The 19,225-nt window shown below is 36.7% G+C and overlaps 2 protein-coding genes across 2 annotated transcripts in view; one reads left to right on the top strand and one right to left on the bottom strand.

Annotated features, from left to right (window-relative positions):
* Nucleotides 1-723: 723 nt before the first annotated feature.
* On the top strand, nucleotides 724-4,132 carry si:dkey-197c15.6 (putative nuclease HARBI1). The gene is made up of 2 exons (XM_053488066.1): nucleotides 724-1,674; nucleotides 3,299-4,132. The coding sequence occupies exons 1-2, from the start codon at nucleotides 915-917 to the stop codon at nucleotides 3,799-3,801; spliced, it is 1,263 nt and encodes a 420-aa protein (XP_053344041.1). The 5' UTR covers nucleotides 724-914; the 3' UTR covers nucleotides 3,802-4,132.
* Nucleotides 4,133-6,705: 2,573 nt separating this feature from the next.
* LOC128513854 (receptor-type tyrosine-protein phosphatase H-like) overlaps nucleotides 6,706-19,225 on the bottom strand; it is a 46,343-nt gene continuing 33,823 nt past the window's right edge. Inside the window, exons 9-16 of the mRNA XM_053487400.1 lie at nucleotides 19,109-19,190; nucleotides 18,882-18,972; nucleotides 18,682-18,755; nucleotides 17,981-18,115; nucleotides 15,425-15,547; nucleotides 11,255-11,415; nucleotides 10,978-11,113; nucleotides 6,706-7,220 (exon numbers count right to left, since the gene is read on the bottom strand). Coding sequence (XP_053343375.1) covers nucleotides 7,080-7,220; nucleotides 10,978-11,113; nucleotides 11,255-11,415; nucleotides 15,425-15,547; nucleotides 17,981-18,115; nucleotides 18,682-18,755; nucleotides 18,882-18,972; nucleotides 19,109-19,190 — 943 coding nt within the window. The 3' untranslated portion in view covers nucleotides 6,706-7,079. The remainder of the gene's footprint in view (nucleotides 7,221-10,977; nucleotides 11,114-11,254; nucleotides 11,416-15,424; nucleotides 15,548-17,980; nucleotides 18,116-18,681; nucleotides 18,756-18,881; nucleotides 18,973-19,108; nucleotides 19,191-19,225) is intronic.

The raw sequence follows: 19,225 nt of genomic DNA, 5'->3' as shown, positions 1-19,225 counted from the left end.
AGAGGAGCCCAAAGAAATGTATACACACTTTAACAGTTGACATATATGGCCTTTTTATAGCAGCAATGTTTAGTATTTCAGTATGTTTCCTCTAAAGATGTCAGTAGTCAGACAACTGTTGATGCTGTCATGCGAAAGTCAGCAGAGAGATGTACTGTCTACATGTAGAGGGATCTATTCCTTCCTTGAGGTCTGTGTGAGTGTAGTCTGTATGTTCTCCCCGTGCCGATTACAAAGACATGCGTAGTGTGTGATTGACAATTTGAACTGGCAATTCAACCCCTTAAATAATTGCCACAGAAATTACAGATATACAGTATCTCCAAGGTGGGGAGTATCAGTTGCCCGATGTGCCGGGTGGCATGTGGACGGACCAAAATACCTAGAGAGAGAGAGAGAGAGAGAGAGAGAAAACATCTTTTAGTCTGTTTTTAAGACAGTTAACTAAATCTATATCTTCATGATATCTCAGAAAAGTGTAATGTTACTGTTATTGTGATATCAATATTATATTGTCATTCTGCTCATCCATAGTACATAGTTTATAATAATAATAAGAAAAATCATCATTATTATTATGATGATGATTATTATTATTATTATTATTATTATTATTATTATTATTATTATTATTATTATTATTATTATCATTAAACTTTTATTTTGACACAATCTTGTGGTATTCCACCCGGAAGTAAAATGCGCCCTGCTGTTCCCCAGGAAACGCTCCCTCTGTGTACACGCTAAGTTGAATGACTGAAACTGAAACAACAGCAATAAGGAGCAGAGGGAGTGTAGTGCTTTGTTTATCATTTTGATTTATTTTAAATGCGTGTGGACCCGTTTTTGCCTGGCTATTGTATGATCCGTTTCGGGGTTCAGATCCTGTTAATTATAACTGGCTTTCTGTGAGTATGGCTTACGCTGGGGCTGTATGGCTCGCTGTGCAGGAGGATTTATACAGAGGTGTGTGTAGAGAACCCGCTCCTAAAGTTCTAACCACCACCACCGGCAGCAGCAGCAATAACACGGAGCCCCGCGACACACACCAGCTCCGCCGCGGGTCAGTAAGTCGCCTGGAGATTTTCGATGACTACTTTTTGTCGCAGTGTTTTCATTTCCCTCGCCAGTGTCTCACGTTTATTGTGGACTGCATTAAAGCGCGCATGAAAAAGGATGTGTTTCGACCCAACGGCGACGCCACTTTGATTGAAGCAATGACACTCGCGGCACTTTATTACTACGCTCACGGGTTTCTCTCTAGGAAAATAGCAGACGCGTTGGGATTGGATTACGCGAGCGCAAGCGATGCCATTAACACCGTGTCCAAGGTCTTGGAGGACATGTCCCCCGACTTCATCACTTTCCCTCGTACTTACGACGACCGCATGGGCGTTGCACAAGGGTTTAAGTGCATAAGTGGCATTCCGAATGTGGTCGGGGTTTTGGGTTGGTTACATGTCCAGGTGAACCCTACATCAAATGAAGCGAATCTCTTCCTCAACACCAGGGGGTACCATTCAGTAATGGTGCAGATCATAAGTGATATTGATGGAAATCTACTGAGTGTGGAGCAGTGTCGTCCTGGGGGGACAAAGGAACAGGAAGTTTGGGAAAGCTCAAACATTTATCAGGAATTTAACAGACTTCAGCATGGACAGACCTGGGTCCTAGGTGAGTGGATTAACGTACACTGGATGCACAGATGTGTGTGTGTGTGTGTATACACTGTGTTCAGACACCTTTCTATGGGAACTAGCATTATTTTCAGCAGTTTGAGCTCCAGTAGCCCTTCTATTTGATCAGGCCAGCTTTCTGTCCATTACCCTCACCGGAAAATGGAGCACTTTTGGTAGATGCTGACCAATGCAGACCAGGAACATCCCACAAAAGCTGCAGTTTTGGGAGAAATTGATCTGGATCTGGCCCTGTTGTCTAGCCATGACAGTTTGGCCCTTCTAACAGTAGGTACAGTTGCAATATCTCTTTACAGTGGCACCTGGAAATGGGTGAAATAAATTAGGAGGCAGGTGAACATTTTATTCCCCGAAGTTGATGTCTTGGAAACACCAAAAAAAATGGTCAAACACAAAGATTTGAGTGACTTTGACAAGGCTCAAAATGTGATGGCGAGACGACTGGGGCAGAGCGACTCCAGAACTGCAGCTCTTCTAGAATGATCCCAGTCTGCAATGACCAGGACCTACTAAAAGTTGCCCAAGGAAGAAAATCCAGTAAACCAATGAAGGGGTCACGGACGGTCAAGTCTTGCTGATTCAGCTAGGGAGCGAAGGCTGGCCCGTCTAATCCGATCCAATAGTGGAGTTACTATGACTGAAATTGCTGAAAAGGTTAATGCAAGTTGTGAAAAAAGGTGTCAGAATATATGTGCACAAACAAATACACACTATCAGTCAAAAGTTTGTACTCCAAATTTTATGGACTTTTTTTCAATTTTATTTCTTTTGACACTGAAGGCATTAAAAATATGCAATAATCTCATTTAAAAAGTTGATATTAATCTGTGCGTGCTACCCATCCTCTGTAACGATTTCATAATGGCTCTAATCTGAGGTGCTGTTTGAGGTTAATTTCGAAAATAAATTTGAAAGATGGAAACCTAATCACAGCGCCAAAACTCGTGAAACCGCATTGGTGAGATATTGGTACTAGTAGTTAAAAGAATATGGGCCAAACTTCACTGAGTGATAATGGTAGAATAAAGGGCTTGACTAAAAGAACATGCATGAGGAATCTTTATAAATGACTTCGCACAGAAATTTCCATTTTCTGCAATGGAAAAGTAACTAATTACTTTTATCAGAAAGTAATGCTGTAATTACTTTTTAAGGACAGTAATTTTGTAATGTAATTAGTTACTCTAAAAAGTAACATACCCCAACACCGCTTAATCTCATAATTAAATTATTTTATAATTTAGAAAAAAATCAATATAGTTCTAGATTTTAGAAACTAAATGATTGTGTGTGTGTATGCAGTCAGAGTTCTAACCTATTTTAAAAAAGGTTTTGAGGATGTAGTGGGAACGTGGCTCAGTGTGTCATATGACTGACCGCTCACACTCTGTCCACTAAATAACTATTCATAACTAATGAATCAACAGTTCATCATAGCAGTATTTTTAATGTGTATGACTTTGAAAGTGATTAAAGATTAATTAATGAATGAATTAAATATTTATATATTTAAATATATTCTATTTAATTAGCTAAACAACAACTGATATTTAAAAAGCATCCCTGTTTTTCTGACCTATTACTCATCCTTATGTCCACAGGTGGTAAAGGTTTGTGTAAAGCTAAACATGTGCTAAGCCCTGTAGAAAGCTCCAGGATCGAGACCAATGCCGCCAGACGCTTCAACACAGCCCATTCTGAGGTTTGGAAATCCATTCAGCACATCCTTGGCTGTCTGAAAACCTGCTTCCGGTGCTTGCACACTCTCGGGGCTGCAAGAGTTGGTAATCTCAAGCCCGTAGCTCGCATTGTCACTGCTTGTTGTGTTCTCCACAACATCTCTAAAAAGTTTTCAGTACCATTACCTAGCAATTTGGTTCTGGAGCATTTACCCCCAGATTTAGAGACGAGACAAGAGGAACATGGGAAGTTTGTTGACACAGAAGAGGCAGTAGAGGACATGATAGAGATGTGTTTTGGGAATTCTGGGGATGAAGAGGAACAAAAAGAAATAAGAAACATCAAGGACATTAAGAAGAAGCACCAACAAAATGGTGCTTCGTCTAAAGATTATTATTCCCACAAGAACCTTTCTAAATCTTGAAAGACATTGCAGATGGGAACTGTAATCTGACTCGAACAGAACAGCTCCAGTAATGAATGCCAAACCCTAGGAGGAATACTGTGTAGTCCTGCCAATAACAAATCTCTGCAGAAACTGTGTGATGTTGTTGTTGTTGTTGTTGTGTGTGTGTGTGTGTGTGTGTGTGTGTGTGTGTGTGTGTGTGTGTGGTTAGAGTGTTGGAGAATAGTCACTATTTTATAGTCTTTCTATTGTAGAGGAATTTTACAAACTACAAGAACTATACAAACTATAAGAATGTGTGCGTGTATTGTTTTTCTTCTGTTCATATGCACTCTACATTAACTACATTGGTGTCTGGGCTGACTAATAGGAATTGCTATTTATTACTATTAAAATTATTTGTTAATTCTTAGGTTTGACACTTTGACACGGTTTGTCAACTTACGTTTTCTTACACAAACTCACGGTCTCTGTAATAATTATTAATATGGACGTTTACATTGTCTGTCTGCAAATGTAAAGCAGCTCAAGAGAGGTATCTCAGCATTTGATGGTTTCTTGCATCCAGGTATTAATCCAATTTTAATATTTATAATTGTTGGACTATGTAATCACTTTTGTGCCTGTATAGAGAGAGGGAGGGACTTTACTAAGATGGCTGTAATTCCTAAAGTGGTTAAGGGGATATTTTTGCTAGAACCCTTAAATCACCCTGAATTTGAGCTGAGATGCCAAGAAACATCCACTTTGCCCTTAAATTACATGCTTTTGTACTATTTCTTGCAGAATGTATTTGTACAGAAGTGCACATTATACATGTTTTTTATTTATTGAAATAGCGTAAAAAAAATTACATAGCAAAGAAAGATCTATTTTCTAGTTATCTAATCATGTATTATATATATAATTTTCTTGAAAATGTCTTTGTTGAGGTGGCACGGTAGGGTGGTGATTAGCATTGTCTCCTTGCACCTCCAGAGTTCTGGTTTGATTCCTGGCCAGGTTCATTTCCCGTCTCTGTGTACATGGAGTTTGCATGCTTGCTGGATTTCCTCTGGGTACTCCAATATTCTTCCATAATCCAAAGACCTGCATATTGGGCTAAGTGGCATTCTGTCTGTATAATGCTAATCAGGCAGTTGCTTGCTTTTTACCCTTATCAATCATATTAAGTGGGGTTAGGAAGGAAATTACTAATATAAAGTTTTTGGCTACATTATCATGAGCACAATGAAACTTTTGCCAATATGATCTAAATAGTTTTTATAAAACACTAATTATGATGCAAGTTATAGCCTCATATCAGGTATCAAGCAAATCTGTTTTTTCTTCTGTATTATATTAAACAAGAATCAAGTTTAAAGAAGGTTAAAGTTCAAGGATAAACTTTGATGTTGGTTTAACTGAGGCTGCTAGACATGCTAAAAGAGCTAACATATGAATCAACAGATAAAATTGTTTTGTTGTCATTGATTAAAGTTTAACACTTTTTTAAAAAACTTTCCTTAGCTTATTTTATAATATATTACAATATTTTAAAACATTAATAGAGTAAAGTGCTGCAAAATTTAAGCATTAAAATTTTCAATTGTTAAAATGTTGCGCTGCCTGATCTGTTGGTTGTAAGGGTGTGGCGAAGTAGTTCTGTGCCATCCCAGGTGAAATGCCATTCCAGGTGGATAGTAGGTTGTTGTTGGGTGACTGCAATACTTACCTACTTGGTTGCTAGGGAGTTGCTATGCTAGTGTCATAATACATTGTTGCTATGATATCTCAGTTATTTGCAACTGTGGTTGCTTGATATTAAAGATGCTTGCCAGGCATGAACACAGAGTTTTTCACTTATTCTCCTTGTTCAACGTAATAGTCATTATAACTCCATATCTGAAGTTTCTATGATTTGGCCTCCACAGGAATATAGAAAAGTTGCACCGGATCCCACAAAAAGTCTTACAGCAGTGGGTTGAGTTGGCCAGAATTCCTAGTGTCTGCTGAAAGGTAAGTTTTATTACAGGAGCAGTAATGTGGTATTGTTGTACTGTTTTGGCAGGCTATGCGTTTGTTTGTATGTATATACAGGTACATCTCAAAAAATTAGAATATCATTAAAAAGTTAATTTATTTCAGCAATTCAATTCTAAATATTAAACCTATTAAATACATATTTCAAGTATTTATTTCTTTTCATTTTGATGTTACAGCTAATGAACACCCAGAATTCAGTATCTCAGAAATGTTTTATATTACTTAAAACCAATGGGGGAAAGAAAGATTTTTAATACAGAAATGTTAGACTACTTAAAAGTATGAACATGTACAGCACTCAATACCTGGTTAGGGCTCTATTTACATTTAGTGTGGCATGGAGGTGATCAGTCTGTGGCACTGCTGAGGTGTTATGTAATCCCCGGGTTGCTCTGATAGTGATTTCAGCACTCCTGCATTGCTGGGTCTGGTGTCTTGCATCTTCCTCTCACAATACCCCATAGATTATCTAAGGGGTTTAGGTCAGGTGAGTTTGTTGGCCAATTAGGTAGGTTTTTAAACCAGGTATTAGTACTTTTGGCAATGTGGGCAGTTGCCAAGACCCTCTGGAAAATAAAATTAGCATCTCCATAAACCTGGACAGCAGCGGCAAGCATGAAGTGCTCTAAAACTTCCTGGTAAACAGCTGCGCTGACCTTGGACCTGGAAAAACCCAGTGGACCAACACCAGCAGATGACATGGCTCTTCAAACCACCATTGATTGTGCAAACTTCACACTGGACCTCAAGCAGATTCTGTGCCTCTCCCCCCTTCCTCCAGACTTTGGGACATTGCTTTCCAAATAAAATGGAAAATTTACTTTCATCCGAAAAAAGGACTTTGGCCCACTGAGCAATAGTCCGGTCCTTTTTGCCCAGGTAAGACACTTTCGACGTTGTCTCTGGTTCAAACATTGCTTGACACAAGAAATGCGGCAGTTGTAGCCCATGTCGTCTGTGCATGGTGGCTCTTGAAGCACTAACTCCAGCTGTAGTCCACTCCTTGTGAATATGCCCCAAATTCTTGAATGGGCTTCGGTCACAATCCTCTCTAGGTTGGGGTTATCCCCGTTGCTTTTGCATCTTTTTGTACCACATTTTTCCCTTCCATTCAACTTTCCAAGAAAGAAATACTTGAAATTCTATTAGTATGTGTGTTATGAAGCTACATAATTAGTTTCACTTTTTAAATTGGATTACTAAAATTAAAAAAATCTATGATATTCTAATTTATTGAGATGCACCTATATATGCATGTATATTCAGACTCCTTAGCTGGCTTCTTTAAACTCTTTAAGAGCCACTGCATTAGCATAAATGATATCCGAATTTTCATATATAGGCTCAGGATTGGCATTGTCTTCGGGCTTCAGAGAATCCATGATGCACTGGTGCAGGAACACATATTGCGACTGTGGGAAAGAAAAAGAGAAAATTCAGTTATAATAAATAGAGCTCTTCATATTTTTGTTTTAATCTAGAAATAGGTCAGCTACCAGTTTTACTCCAGCAACAAAAACTGAGATGACCATTCACCTTACACTCTGTGTTTAAGGTTAACCATCTGCTACATGACTAGATGTTTCATGAAGGGAATGCAAATCGCAAAATGTTGTATAATACTTAGTAGGTGGTGATATAAACCTTCTTTAAATAGTACACGCCACTGCGGTTATATAATGCAATGCCATGCGAAAATTAAGTAATAAAGTACAGATATTGTTTTTAGGACATAATTGGAGTAAAAATAAAAGTATCCAGTAATCCAGGTACTTAAGCAAAGTACAGCAAAAAAGGAAATGTACTTAGTTACCTTTTACCGCTGACTACTACTAGTTATATATTACAAAATATTATTAGTATAGAATACAGCCATTCCTGACTTTTAACCGTTACTGTTATCATTTATTTGGTACCCCCAGTTGTCTGTGCAGCTTCTATGGATTTTGTGGGCATCAGTTAAAGTTAATTAACTGTTTGGAACTATTTTTTTTTTAGGTTTATTTTTGCTTGACATTTACACACCTTACTAATTTATTGATATGTATTGATATGATAAATGGCATTTTATGAAGGGCTACTAAATCTGTTAGAAACCAGTAGAGATTGGAAACCTGAGCATTAAACTTAAATGTTATGTTAGTTACAGCCTGTTTAACATTTCACAATTTGCATGTACCACTATATCATTGTAGTTTAAAAAAATAATAAATGTATACCATAGAGCTCAAATGAAAAGGTGTGGATTGATTTTCATTAACAGCGGCTCCGACAGCAGTGCTAATTGCATAGCAAATTATATTAATTACTTAATTAAATGTGCTCGGTAAAGGAATCAAATTATTGTAATTTAAATAAAGTAAACATTTCCAGTTTCTTTCATAAGTATAGGTACGACATTGATACTCTCATAGTTCACACAGCATTTAAAAAAAAAGATTTACATAGTACAATGCTTTTGAGGGAAGTAGGAAACAGCTGCCAAATTCATCTTTGGCTCTCTGCCTACATTTAGTAAAGGGAATAAGAGTTTACGCAGGTGCTGTGTCCTAAATGACTGGGTGACATCAATTAAGATTATAATATTGATATATGATTCAGAATATTTTATAGCAGACATGATGTATAAGCAGCAGCTAAATTATTTTATCAGTGTACTGATGAGAAGACAATCAGTCAAATGTGGCATGACAATAGAGAAGCTAATAAATTGAATAGCGATACATTTTACACAACCTGTTACAAGAGAGCTACATATTACAGGAAACAAAATAAATAAAAACTTGGTTGGTTGTTATTAAGGTATTAAGCTTAAAAAATTCAACTCCAATAAAATAAAATAGAAATCTTAGGCCAGGCCTTGTAAATGTTGGAGCATGTGCGAACAAAACAACCACTGTACATTTATCTTATTTACTTTGAAGTTATGATCATATGTGTAACCTGGATTAGTTTTTTTGTTTGTTGGGTTTTTTTTTTGTTTGTTTTGCTCAAGGATTTATTCAGGTCTTTTGGGAACCAAGGACAGCAAAGTTGTCTTGGCATTGACCATTTCACAGAGGCAAATGTCAGATAGAACATTTTATGTACAGAATGTGCAGAAATACTGATGCTGACAAGTTGGCTTTTTTTGGAGGCCAGGTTTAAACAAAAATAAAGGAGTATATCTGATTTCCTTTATTCTACCATTATCTTGCTAATGTCCCAGTCACCCCTAGTGGAACATGTTCTGAACAAGCCATGAACTCACGGCACAAATGCACACAGCTTTGCTGCAAAGTGTCTTGCCTTGTCAAGAGTGTGAACAACGTAATTTGAGGGGTTTTAAACAATATGACTGGTAAAAAACAGGTCATCCTATATTACATACATGTCATGCTTGTATCATCCTATTAGTGACTTTTACAAGGCGATGTACAAAGACCTGGCCCAGTTATTGCTTAGCGATTAATCCAGGTCTTCTGTGAGCCAATGACGGCATTGACCATTTCAGAGAGGCAAATGTCAGAAGGAACACATTATGTACAGAATGTGCAGTAATGCTGATCCTGACAGTGTGTTTTGGGGGGCAGGTTTAAACCCAAATTGTAACTAAAATCTGACCTACAGAGCACACTCTCAGCATCAACGTTTATAGATGATGGATGATGTAATCTATTTTAAGGTGAATGTCGTAGTTTAATCAGTGATGTTGGAGAAGTCGTCATACAGTATGTAGCTAGGATTTGTTGCCTTTGGTGGAGTGCACTGTAGGTGATAATACTTTTCTTCCTGGATCACATCTGTACAGAAAATGCGAAAATTGTGTTTAAAAACACAACTTGTAAAAATCAGGTCATCCTAGATTGCATATAGCTCATTGATGCTTGTGTTATCCTCCTAGTGATTTTTACAAGGCGAGGTGCAAAGCCCAGGTGCATGCTTCCAAAGTATTGAATGCAGACACACAGCTGATTTTTTTATATAAATATTTGCAAATATTTATTTATTTATTTATTTATTTGCCTGCACTGGATCTTTTATTTGAGTTATCAAGACTATTAACATTGCACCCCTGACAGTGAAATACTTTTACCAGGACACATGGTGGCTCTCCAACAACCTAATTCTTTTGGAAACAGGTATTTTTTTGTTGTTGTTGTTTTTACAATCAAATTAACCAGGAGATATAAGACAACTATAGGGACCTGCCTGTGCCCCAAAAGTGCCTGATATACGAACGTTCAATGTTTAAATATTTAATTCAATAAAAATAACGTATAATGAACTTCTGTCTCCCAGGTGAGGATATATACTCACAAATAGAAGATCACTATCTACACCAAATATTTGTAGCAGCTGCTGATGCACATTGTAGCACAATGCATTGTATTTTACTAACCACACAAATTTGTCACAACTTTGCTAAAACAAGCAAAACCATTGTGTTCTCCCTTTAGTCCAAGCCATTTGTTAGAGCTACTGACGTCCTCCTCGTATAAGCTCATAAAAAATGTGAAATTAAAATGTTTTGCTTGTTAACTGCATTTTCTTGTTCATTGGTGGTTTCAAGCCTAAACCTTTTTAAATAGTAGAAAATGGTGTTTTTATAATGTTTAACTAGAATTATCACTATACAGAAAAATAAAATGAATAAGAGACCTACTGTCTCATAACGGGATGGTTTGGGCAGAGACATTGTGTGGGGAGCTGTCCTGTCAGCTCCACCCTGAACATCTTGGTACTGTGTAAAGGTCGTCTTTAATTGGAGTGTGGTGTGTGAAGCCATTCTGTCAGCCTCACCCTGGACCCCCTGTTGCTTTGTCACTTGGGTGACACATAGATTTGCCAATAGTTTTGCCAGTAGTTTTTTCCAGCCATTGTAGTGAGCTGCTATCAGCCCCTTCCACTGAAAGAAGTTTATAGACGCAAATGCTGGCATGCCCACCCCAGTGTTATGTCCGGATATTAATCTTGTATTATTTAATAGATACTTGGTAATCCTGCCCTTTTAAATTTTGGTATTCTCTGCTCACACCTAATTTGCACTCACCTATTCAATTCATCAGGTAACTATTCTTTACTCTAAGAGTTATATTTCCCTGAACAGTATTGAGCCTATAAGTTTTCTTGGCTTATTTATATAATGATTATGGCTCTTACTAGTGCTGTCATTATGTTGAAACCTACCTGAGTCTGTACCATGAGAGGTCGACTAAGCCTCATGCGATGTACACAGTCAGCAACACTGACTTCATCCTCTTTGTCCATCTGCTGCAGCAACAAATCAAGGGCAATTAGAGTACCTGTTCTACCCACTCCAGCACTGCAGAGAAACAAACAAAAAAAAGTTAAAACTGCAAAATGTTATTACTTTTGAGTGACTGACATTGTGATGGTTTAAATTTAAATTACTATGATAAAATGCATACACACATTGCAAAAACAAATAATTTGATATGTTTACCTGCAATGTACCACTGTTGGTCCACTAAACGGGAAGGTCTCAATGTGCTGTCGAACAATCCAACGAAACTGAATCAAATCTTTTGTTCCTGTAGGAACTCCATGATCAGGCCAGGCGGTGAAATGGAATTGTGTTACTCCGTGCTCCTCAGAGGCAGATTCCTACACATATAAGCAGAAAAGGATTTTCCCCCAAGTAATACATATATGCAAACTGTAAAGATAATATTTCGTGCATGTATTGTTTGAGTCACAAGGGTTTTTAATTTCCTACAGTTTTGACACACTGGATAGATTAGCCTGCAGTTGTGTTGGTGGTTACTGTATATTGTTTCCAGTGGGTCAGAAGTTTACATAATGTATACTGACTGCCTTAACAGATTGGAAAAATTCAGAAATTATGTTATAGCTTTCGAAGCTTCTGATTGACATAATTAGGGTTAATTGAAGGTGTACCTGTAGATGTGTTTTAAGCTCTACATTCAAACTCAATTTGGAAGTATAAACACTATGGAACCATACAGCCATCATGCTGCTCAGGAAGAAGATGAGTACTTTGATACAAATCGTACAAATAAGTCCCAGGACAAAGGCAAAGGTCTTTGTGAAGAAAGTTGAGAAAGCAGCTACAAAAGCATCTATATTCACAATAAAATGAGATGATATTGAGGTAACATGAGGTATTGATGCTGCTTAGCAAGGAAGAAGCTGCAGCTTCAAACTTGCCAAAAAATGCCTGGTCTGATTATGGTCTGAAGCTGCACATAAGAGATTTACTTTTAGGAAAATAATTCCTCTGGCCCGATGAAACAAAAGTTGAACTGTTTGGCCATAATTGTTTTGACCATCATTGTCTGGAAGAAAAAGGGGGAGGCTTTCAAGCCAAAGAACACCATCCCAACTGTGAAGCACAGGGGTGAAAGCATCATGTTGTCTAAGTGCTTTGAGGCAGTAGGAATTGGTGCAATTTACAAAATAGATGGCATCACAAGTAAGATTATGTGGATATGTTGAAGCACCATCTAAAGAAAAGTAAACTGAAGTAAACTGTGGGCAGGTGTTAAGTCCTGCTGGAAAATTAAATTAGCATCTCCATAAAGCTTGTCAGCACATGAATGCATGAGTTATGGACTATGATATAATACAGTGAACCAACACCACCCCAAATCATCAATGATTTTGCAAATTTCACAATGGACTTCAAGCAACTTTGATTCTGTAGTTCTCCACTTTGGGTGGGGTTAGTTATTTCCAAATTAAATGCTAAATTTACTTTCATCTGAAAAAAAGATTTTGGAACTTTGAGCAACAGTCCAGTTCCTTTTATCCTTATCCAAGGTAAGATGTTTCTGATGTTCTGCCTGGGTCAGGAATTGCTTTATACTAGGAATGCAAAATTGTAATCCCATGAAATGACAACAGCCTCACTTCACTCTTTATGTAGTTCTCCCAAGTTCTTGAATCAGTTTTGCCTGAGTCTTCTTAAGGCTGTGGTCATCCCTATTGTTTTTGCACCTTTTTGCTATGATGCTTTTCCCTTTTGGCAGATTTCAGCAAATCGCTTTTAGAGATGACCTGTGGCTTACTCTCCTTATAAAGTGTATTATCTTCTGGGCAAGTGTCAAATTTGCAGTCTTCCCCATGTGTGTACTTAACTAGACTGAGAGATATATAGTGGGTAGTGTGGTTTAGTTATTGAGCTGTAGTTGATGTCTGACTTTTATTTGCTAATTAGCTAGTAGTGGGTGGCTAAAGGAGGGAAACATGTCAATTTTGTCAATAATAATAATGATGAAAAATATTTAGCGACAACCTTTTTTCAAAATGAAGATTACAGTTCATCTCTCCCAAATGAAGCGGACAAGCAGGGGGCTAAATTATGTCAGTGACACTTGATTTTTCTAACGCGCATTTCATTTAAAATATTATAAACACAGACCAATAATTTGCACTTTTTTCATTTATTTAATTGTCTGAAATGGCTAATAAAAATAGGTAATAAAAACGATTATGATGTGGAGGTGAATTGGTTTAGTCTTGACTTCTGGTCGTGAGTGACAAAGGAGAGAAAAAAGCCAAAGCTGTCAGGTGCCCAGTTTAGGAAAAAAAGAAAAGAAGATGAAAAGAAATGAGCAAAAGATAAAGGTATGCAACAATGTTCTCTCTGTATGATTAAGGTATTCATGTCATTATGTTCATTAGTGGTATAACGTTAACTCCTAGGTTTGTTAGCCTTCTTGCTTATGATGCTTGCTATGCTTATAATGCAAAAAAAAAAAAACACACACAATAAAAGCCTAATATACAAACCATCACAGAAATTCTAATGGTTTATATTAAATACCATTATGAACCATTAACTTTTTCCAGTGAAACTATTACAAGATTCCTTATTCTACCCACCAATAGAATCCATCATATACCAGCAGACATTGTTATACTTACCATTAAAACCAATACAATTCCCATTATAACCATTAAATCCATTACAATTTCTATTATTTTTGGGCAGGGTTCTATTGTTTTTTCAGCAGTGTATACAACATGAAATCTAATTAAATTTAATCACAAAATAATGCTTTGCAACAAAACTGTTGCAAGTACAGTTATTTATTTCCATTGGTTATGTTAATGTTGGCTATAGCCAATATATTTACAAAATATTTACAGTATATTGTACATAGCCAGTGTAATTTACAGATGTCTAGATAGATTAAAATACATTTTTCATTTGCTATAACTCTGTTATATGACAAAGCATATAATTTAAGGCAGTAAATTAACCAAGGAGCTAATTGTTCCTCCCTTAGATTATATTATATTAGATTAATAAGCATGTTAGAGCATGTTTATTTAAATTTGCAATTTTTTAAGAGTAATATTGTAGACAACAGTCTTTTGATGTCAATTTCAACTGCGTCCTGTATCAAGGACTTCTAAAATATTTTTATATATGTATATTATTCTTAATGATTTCAAATATCTTTTCTTAAATAATATTTGTTTGTACAAAATATATTTATTTAAGTTATGAGTAGTTCATCTATTTTTTGCCAAAATTGGTCTGTTACGAAACGGCATGTATTACTACAATAAAACATGTGGTGTGTACAAAATGTGAAGTTTTGTCAGGACGAGATGGGAGGTAGGTGGCTTGGGGCACCAGGAGGGAGTCTCGCCCAGGAAGCAATTCAGTATAGAACCGCCACTGACTAAAACTAAATAAAAAGTAACATTTGAAAATGATAACTATGAAAAAATGTTTATAGTTTGTCCCCTCTCAACGACATCAGGAACAAATCACTCATTACCTTGTATGTCTCCCCTTGCTTTTGAGAAAAAAAGGAGAAACGATTTATGGGATTATACAATTTATTTATAACTTCACCAATGCTGTCCTATGCCACAGAAAACAAAACTGACTAAACCAAAAATGCAACAAATGTGAAATAGCATTTGAAAACCAGCTACAGTGAAAGCTTGGATTACGAGCATAATTCATTCTGGAAGCGGGCTCGTATTCCAAAATACTCGTAAACCAAATTTAATTTTCTCATAAGAAATAGTGGAAACTCTAATTATTTATTACACAGCCCCAAAAAATAAATACATAAAAATAATTAATACAAAATATAAAGTAAAAATAAAACAAATTAACCTGCACTTAAGCTTTAAAAAAAGTAAAAATAAATCTAGACAGATAAGTGTTTCCATTTATGCGTGCAGGCGCGGAGTGTGTGTGTGTGTGCCAGAGCCGTTTTTTCATCTCAAATATGTTTGGTGTTGCTAAAATCAGATTATAGAGCACTGCGTCTAATCACACAATATTACAAAAGTGAAACAGCTGCGGTTTAGGTCATTGTGATACGGATTCGGCCTGGTTTTTAAATAAAAATAAGCTGCCAGAACTAACACTGGTGGATTTATTAAAATGCACAGTTAAAGACTGTTTCCCAATCCTCTACTTGTGTAGTTTTCTGCTGTTGTAGCCCATACACGTTAAGGTTTAATTTTTTGTGCTCTTTATCTGTTTCACTGCTGTCACATGACTGGGTGATTAGATAACAGCATGGATGTGCAGGTGTACTGGTGTTCCCAATAAAGAGAATGATGAGTGTATATGTCACACTGTGTAGCATAAAAGGCTTGTTAGTGTAATCACTGAGCTTACATTTCTGACAAGAAACTCTCTTCGAGTCCAGAAGCTCTCTTTTTGCTCTGACTGGACAGAGACCCGCAAGTTTCCGTAGAGCCAGGGCATATCGTCCGTTGGCCAATACTGCTCACATTTAATCTGCAGAGAAAGAAATATACTAGAGAATTGATGAATGCCTTTCATTATGAATTGATGAAACCTACATAGACCATTTTAAAGATTCAACTTTAAAGTTTCATTAAGGGTGTTCAAGCCAACCAGGGACTTTTTTTTTTTTTGCAGAAGAAAAAAACAAAGTCATAAGAGGGGAAAGTACCTTTATTGCTCTATATAATCCCATGGTACACTAATGTACTTATACCGTCATTTCACTAGTGCTTGGATACGATCAAGGTAGTATGATTTCTCAGTATGCTGGAGCCACAATCAGACTGTCTACATTGCTGGCTTCCCAGGAGCTTCTTTAATGGCCTAAACAGGTGTAAATCGATTGGAGCAAGGTCAGAACTGTTTGTGGGATGTGGAATAACTCCCAGCCACGTAGTAATGTGCAAGTGGTGTTCATAAATAATTGTGTGTACAATTCCCACAGACAGATGTGTCTCTTTCACAAGTTGGTTATAAGTTAGTCATCCATTTGAGTCTGAAAGTCCCAGTTTGATTTTAAACATGGAGATTAAGCAATCAAAAATTTAACTGCCTGGCAATAAAAAAAGCCCCCCACACAATTTTCCCTGCTGGATCTTCATTGGCTTTAATTATGGTGCAAATTTGTCATGGCATGGTATTGACCACCTTTCCAGTCAAAGTTACATTATCTTTTCATCAAGATCTTTTATTTATGACAGGAGAATTGAACCACACAGCAGTCTTCTCTAGCACATCCCAAATATTTTAAGGCCAGGACTCCAGAATTCATGAAAATTATTTACTCATGCTTCCAAGACTAATCTTTCACAATTTAAGCCCAGTCTTTCTTGACATAGTGATAAAGCTAAAAGAGTATGCATTTTTCAATTTATATCCAGAATTTTTATTTTTGTGAAGCTCCTTTGCGACAATGTCCATTGCACTATACAAGTAGAGTTGATCTAAACTAAATGCAATGTTTTAATGTGGAAAAGAATTTCAATGATATGTTCTATCAGTGCTTTAAGTAACAGCCCATAGCCTGGGAATTTTAATTTGTTTTCATCTGTAAATGTTTAGCTAATACATATGGGGTTGTGGTGGTAGGGGAGGTAGTGCTGCAGCATATGGCTCCAAAGTTCTCAGTTAGACTGTAAACTCGAGTAACTGTCAGAGCATTGCAGAGTGTACCCCTTCGTCATGTAATTTTCCCTTCAGGTTCTCCAGTTTTTTCCAATGACCAAAAACATGCTGGTATGTGCAAATTGTGTTAAAATTGTGCCTTATGATGGAGAGCAATCTGTACTGGGATTCTTCTTTGGCGCCCACTGTTTTCTGGCTAGGCTTCAAAACCACCACAACCCTGACTGGGATAAAGCTGTTACTGAAGAAGCATGAGTAAAAATGAGCAGTTCCAAATGCTTTCCCTGTAGTGGAAAATGTTTGTGAAGTAGAGATGAGAAATTCAGATCAATTAAAGGATCCGACTCCTTCTGAATCACTCACTAAATGGATCCAGGTCTCTTGAGTCTTTTGAGTCACTTGAGTCAGTAGAGCTTCTGACTGCATTTTCCTATGGGCCCTTTACTAAAGGGGGCTTATCGAATCCCTGGTATCCACCGAATCCTTGGACTCATAAACACAATGAGTCACAGAATCCAGCTGTTTCATTCCACCAAATTAATGGCAAATATTTTTTTGATTGACATATTCATATAGAAATAAGTTTGGACACCAACAAATATAACAAATTAATAAAATAATTATAAATATATCAGCAGTATCTGCAGGGTCAAAAAAGAATAGACTATCTGGTATAGTTAGTTTTTAAAAGATAGTTTAAAAAAATATCCAGGTGGTAGATTCGGGATTTGAGCTTAAGTATCATGTCTATAAAACAGTTATTGTATACATTGAGCAAAAGCATCACACTGTAAGCATTACCATGCTTACATTGCATGCATTCTGGTGAAGTTGTGTTGTGTTGGAAACTGGCCTGATGTGATACAAATGCCGGAGCCGGTTTTTAATCTCAGTTTGTCACAATACCCATCTATATCACACCAACATTTAACAAATATGTTTGGTGTTGCTTAAATCAGATTATAGAGCACTGCGTCTAATCACACAATATTACAGAAGTGAAACAGGTGCGGTTTAGGTCATTGTGATACGGATTTGGCCTGTTTTTACCAGGTCCCTTCACTAGGGGCGCTTAATAAACTGATGTTGCCTTGACTGATGTTGACAGCTGTTTCTCTGAGGACTTGACTTCGCTGCAGTCTCTCGATAGTTCAGGACTGGAATTTCCTACAAGTCTACCTGAGCCTCCAATAACTACCTGGACTCCATATTAACATCAATTAACATCAACTAACATCAATTAACTAACATCAATTAACATCAATTAACATCATTTGTTAAAAATTCTTACAAGCGTACCCTTCCTCCTTCAGTACAATTAGTCAGCATGACAATATTTGAAGACTTCTGCTCCCACACCATTCTCCAGAAGTCATTGACAGTGGAGGGCAGAGGACCCTGTGCAGCAATGTACTGCTTTTCCTTGCCATAACCCTAACACAAACACACACACATTAAAACTAACATTCTCATAAGCCCTATTTACACAATATTGGTATTAGCATGTAATTTCATGTGGCGCATACGCATATAAACAAAGATAAAAAGGTGCACAGGAAACATAAATCCTGAAAAAATTATATACAACCCCACCAAATACTGGCCCAATCACAAACATGCTAATTTGCACAGTACTAATATTATCACAGGACCTCTGTGTTTGGCGAAATATGATATGTCACTCGCGGGGGTTTTTACTTTACAAATTACAGACATTGTCAATTCGCACCAGATTACACATACACAGATTACATGGGATTCGCATTGATCACAGACAACCTCCGTAATTATTACAAATGAGTAATGGTTATTACTGGTAATACTAATTCTATACGAATACATTAGAATAAGGATAGATTTAGTCATTTTAACTTCTTAATAATATTGCTCATATGTAAGTTACATTATAGCTTTAGTTCTTTTATTGAATTAATAATACTATATTTAAAACTATTTGGCCATATTTTATATATACTTAAGTGTGTTGATTAAAAACTTACATGAATATAGTTAGCATTGATGTAGTCTGTATCAGAGCCAGGTTGTGAAGCAAGCTTCACACGAGATGAATCATCTGGAATGGAAAGATGAAGAATATTTTAACAACATTGAATTGACCAAACACAGATCGTTAAATAAATACCAAGGAAAAACTGATTTTGTTTTGTTACATGTCTGTTTATTTGTGCTCAACACTCACATGCTAATACATTTGTAAAGCGGTTCTTGCTCTTGTTTTCAGGAAGTGTAGCAGCTGCACAGCTCTGATCTGTACCTACTGTACCTAAATCCTGTAAACATCACATGAAAAAGATGAAATTATTAATTCAAATTCATCAGTACATATTACATTGATTGCAGTAAAAAAAAAAGCAATGCACATTGAAATGATGACACAGAAGATCCACACAAGTTATGTGTATGTACCTCATATTCCCCAATAAAGCCACGGTTCTGATCACGGCTCATGGTGCTAAAATGCATTGGAAAGTTCTTGAGGAGAATTGGCCTAAAGGGGAAATAAAATCAGTAACCAGACCATCC

The sequence above is a fragment of the Clarias gariepinus genome, chromosome 26 (genome assembly GCF_024256425.1).
Source record: "Clarias gariepinus isolate MV-2021 ecotype Netherlands chromosome 26, CGAR_prim_01v2, whole genome shotgun sequence".
Lineage (NCBI taxonomy): Eukaryota > Metazoa > Chordata > Actinopteri > Siluriformes > Clariidae > Clarias > Clarias gariepinus.
Note: the sequence above shows the minus strand (reverse complement) of the source record. Positions and strands in the feature narration are given on the sequence as shown.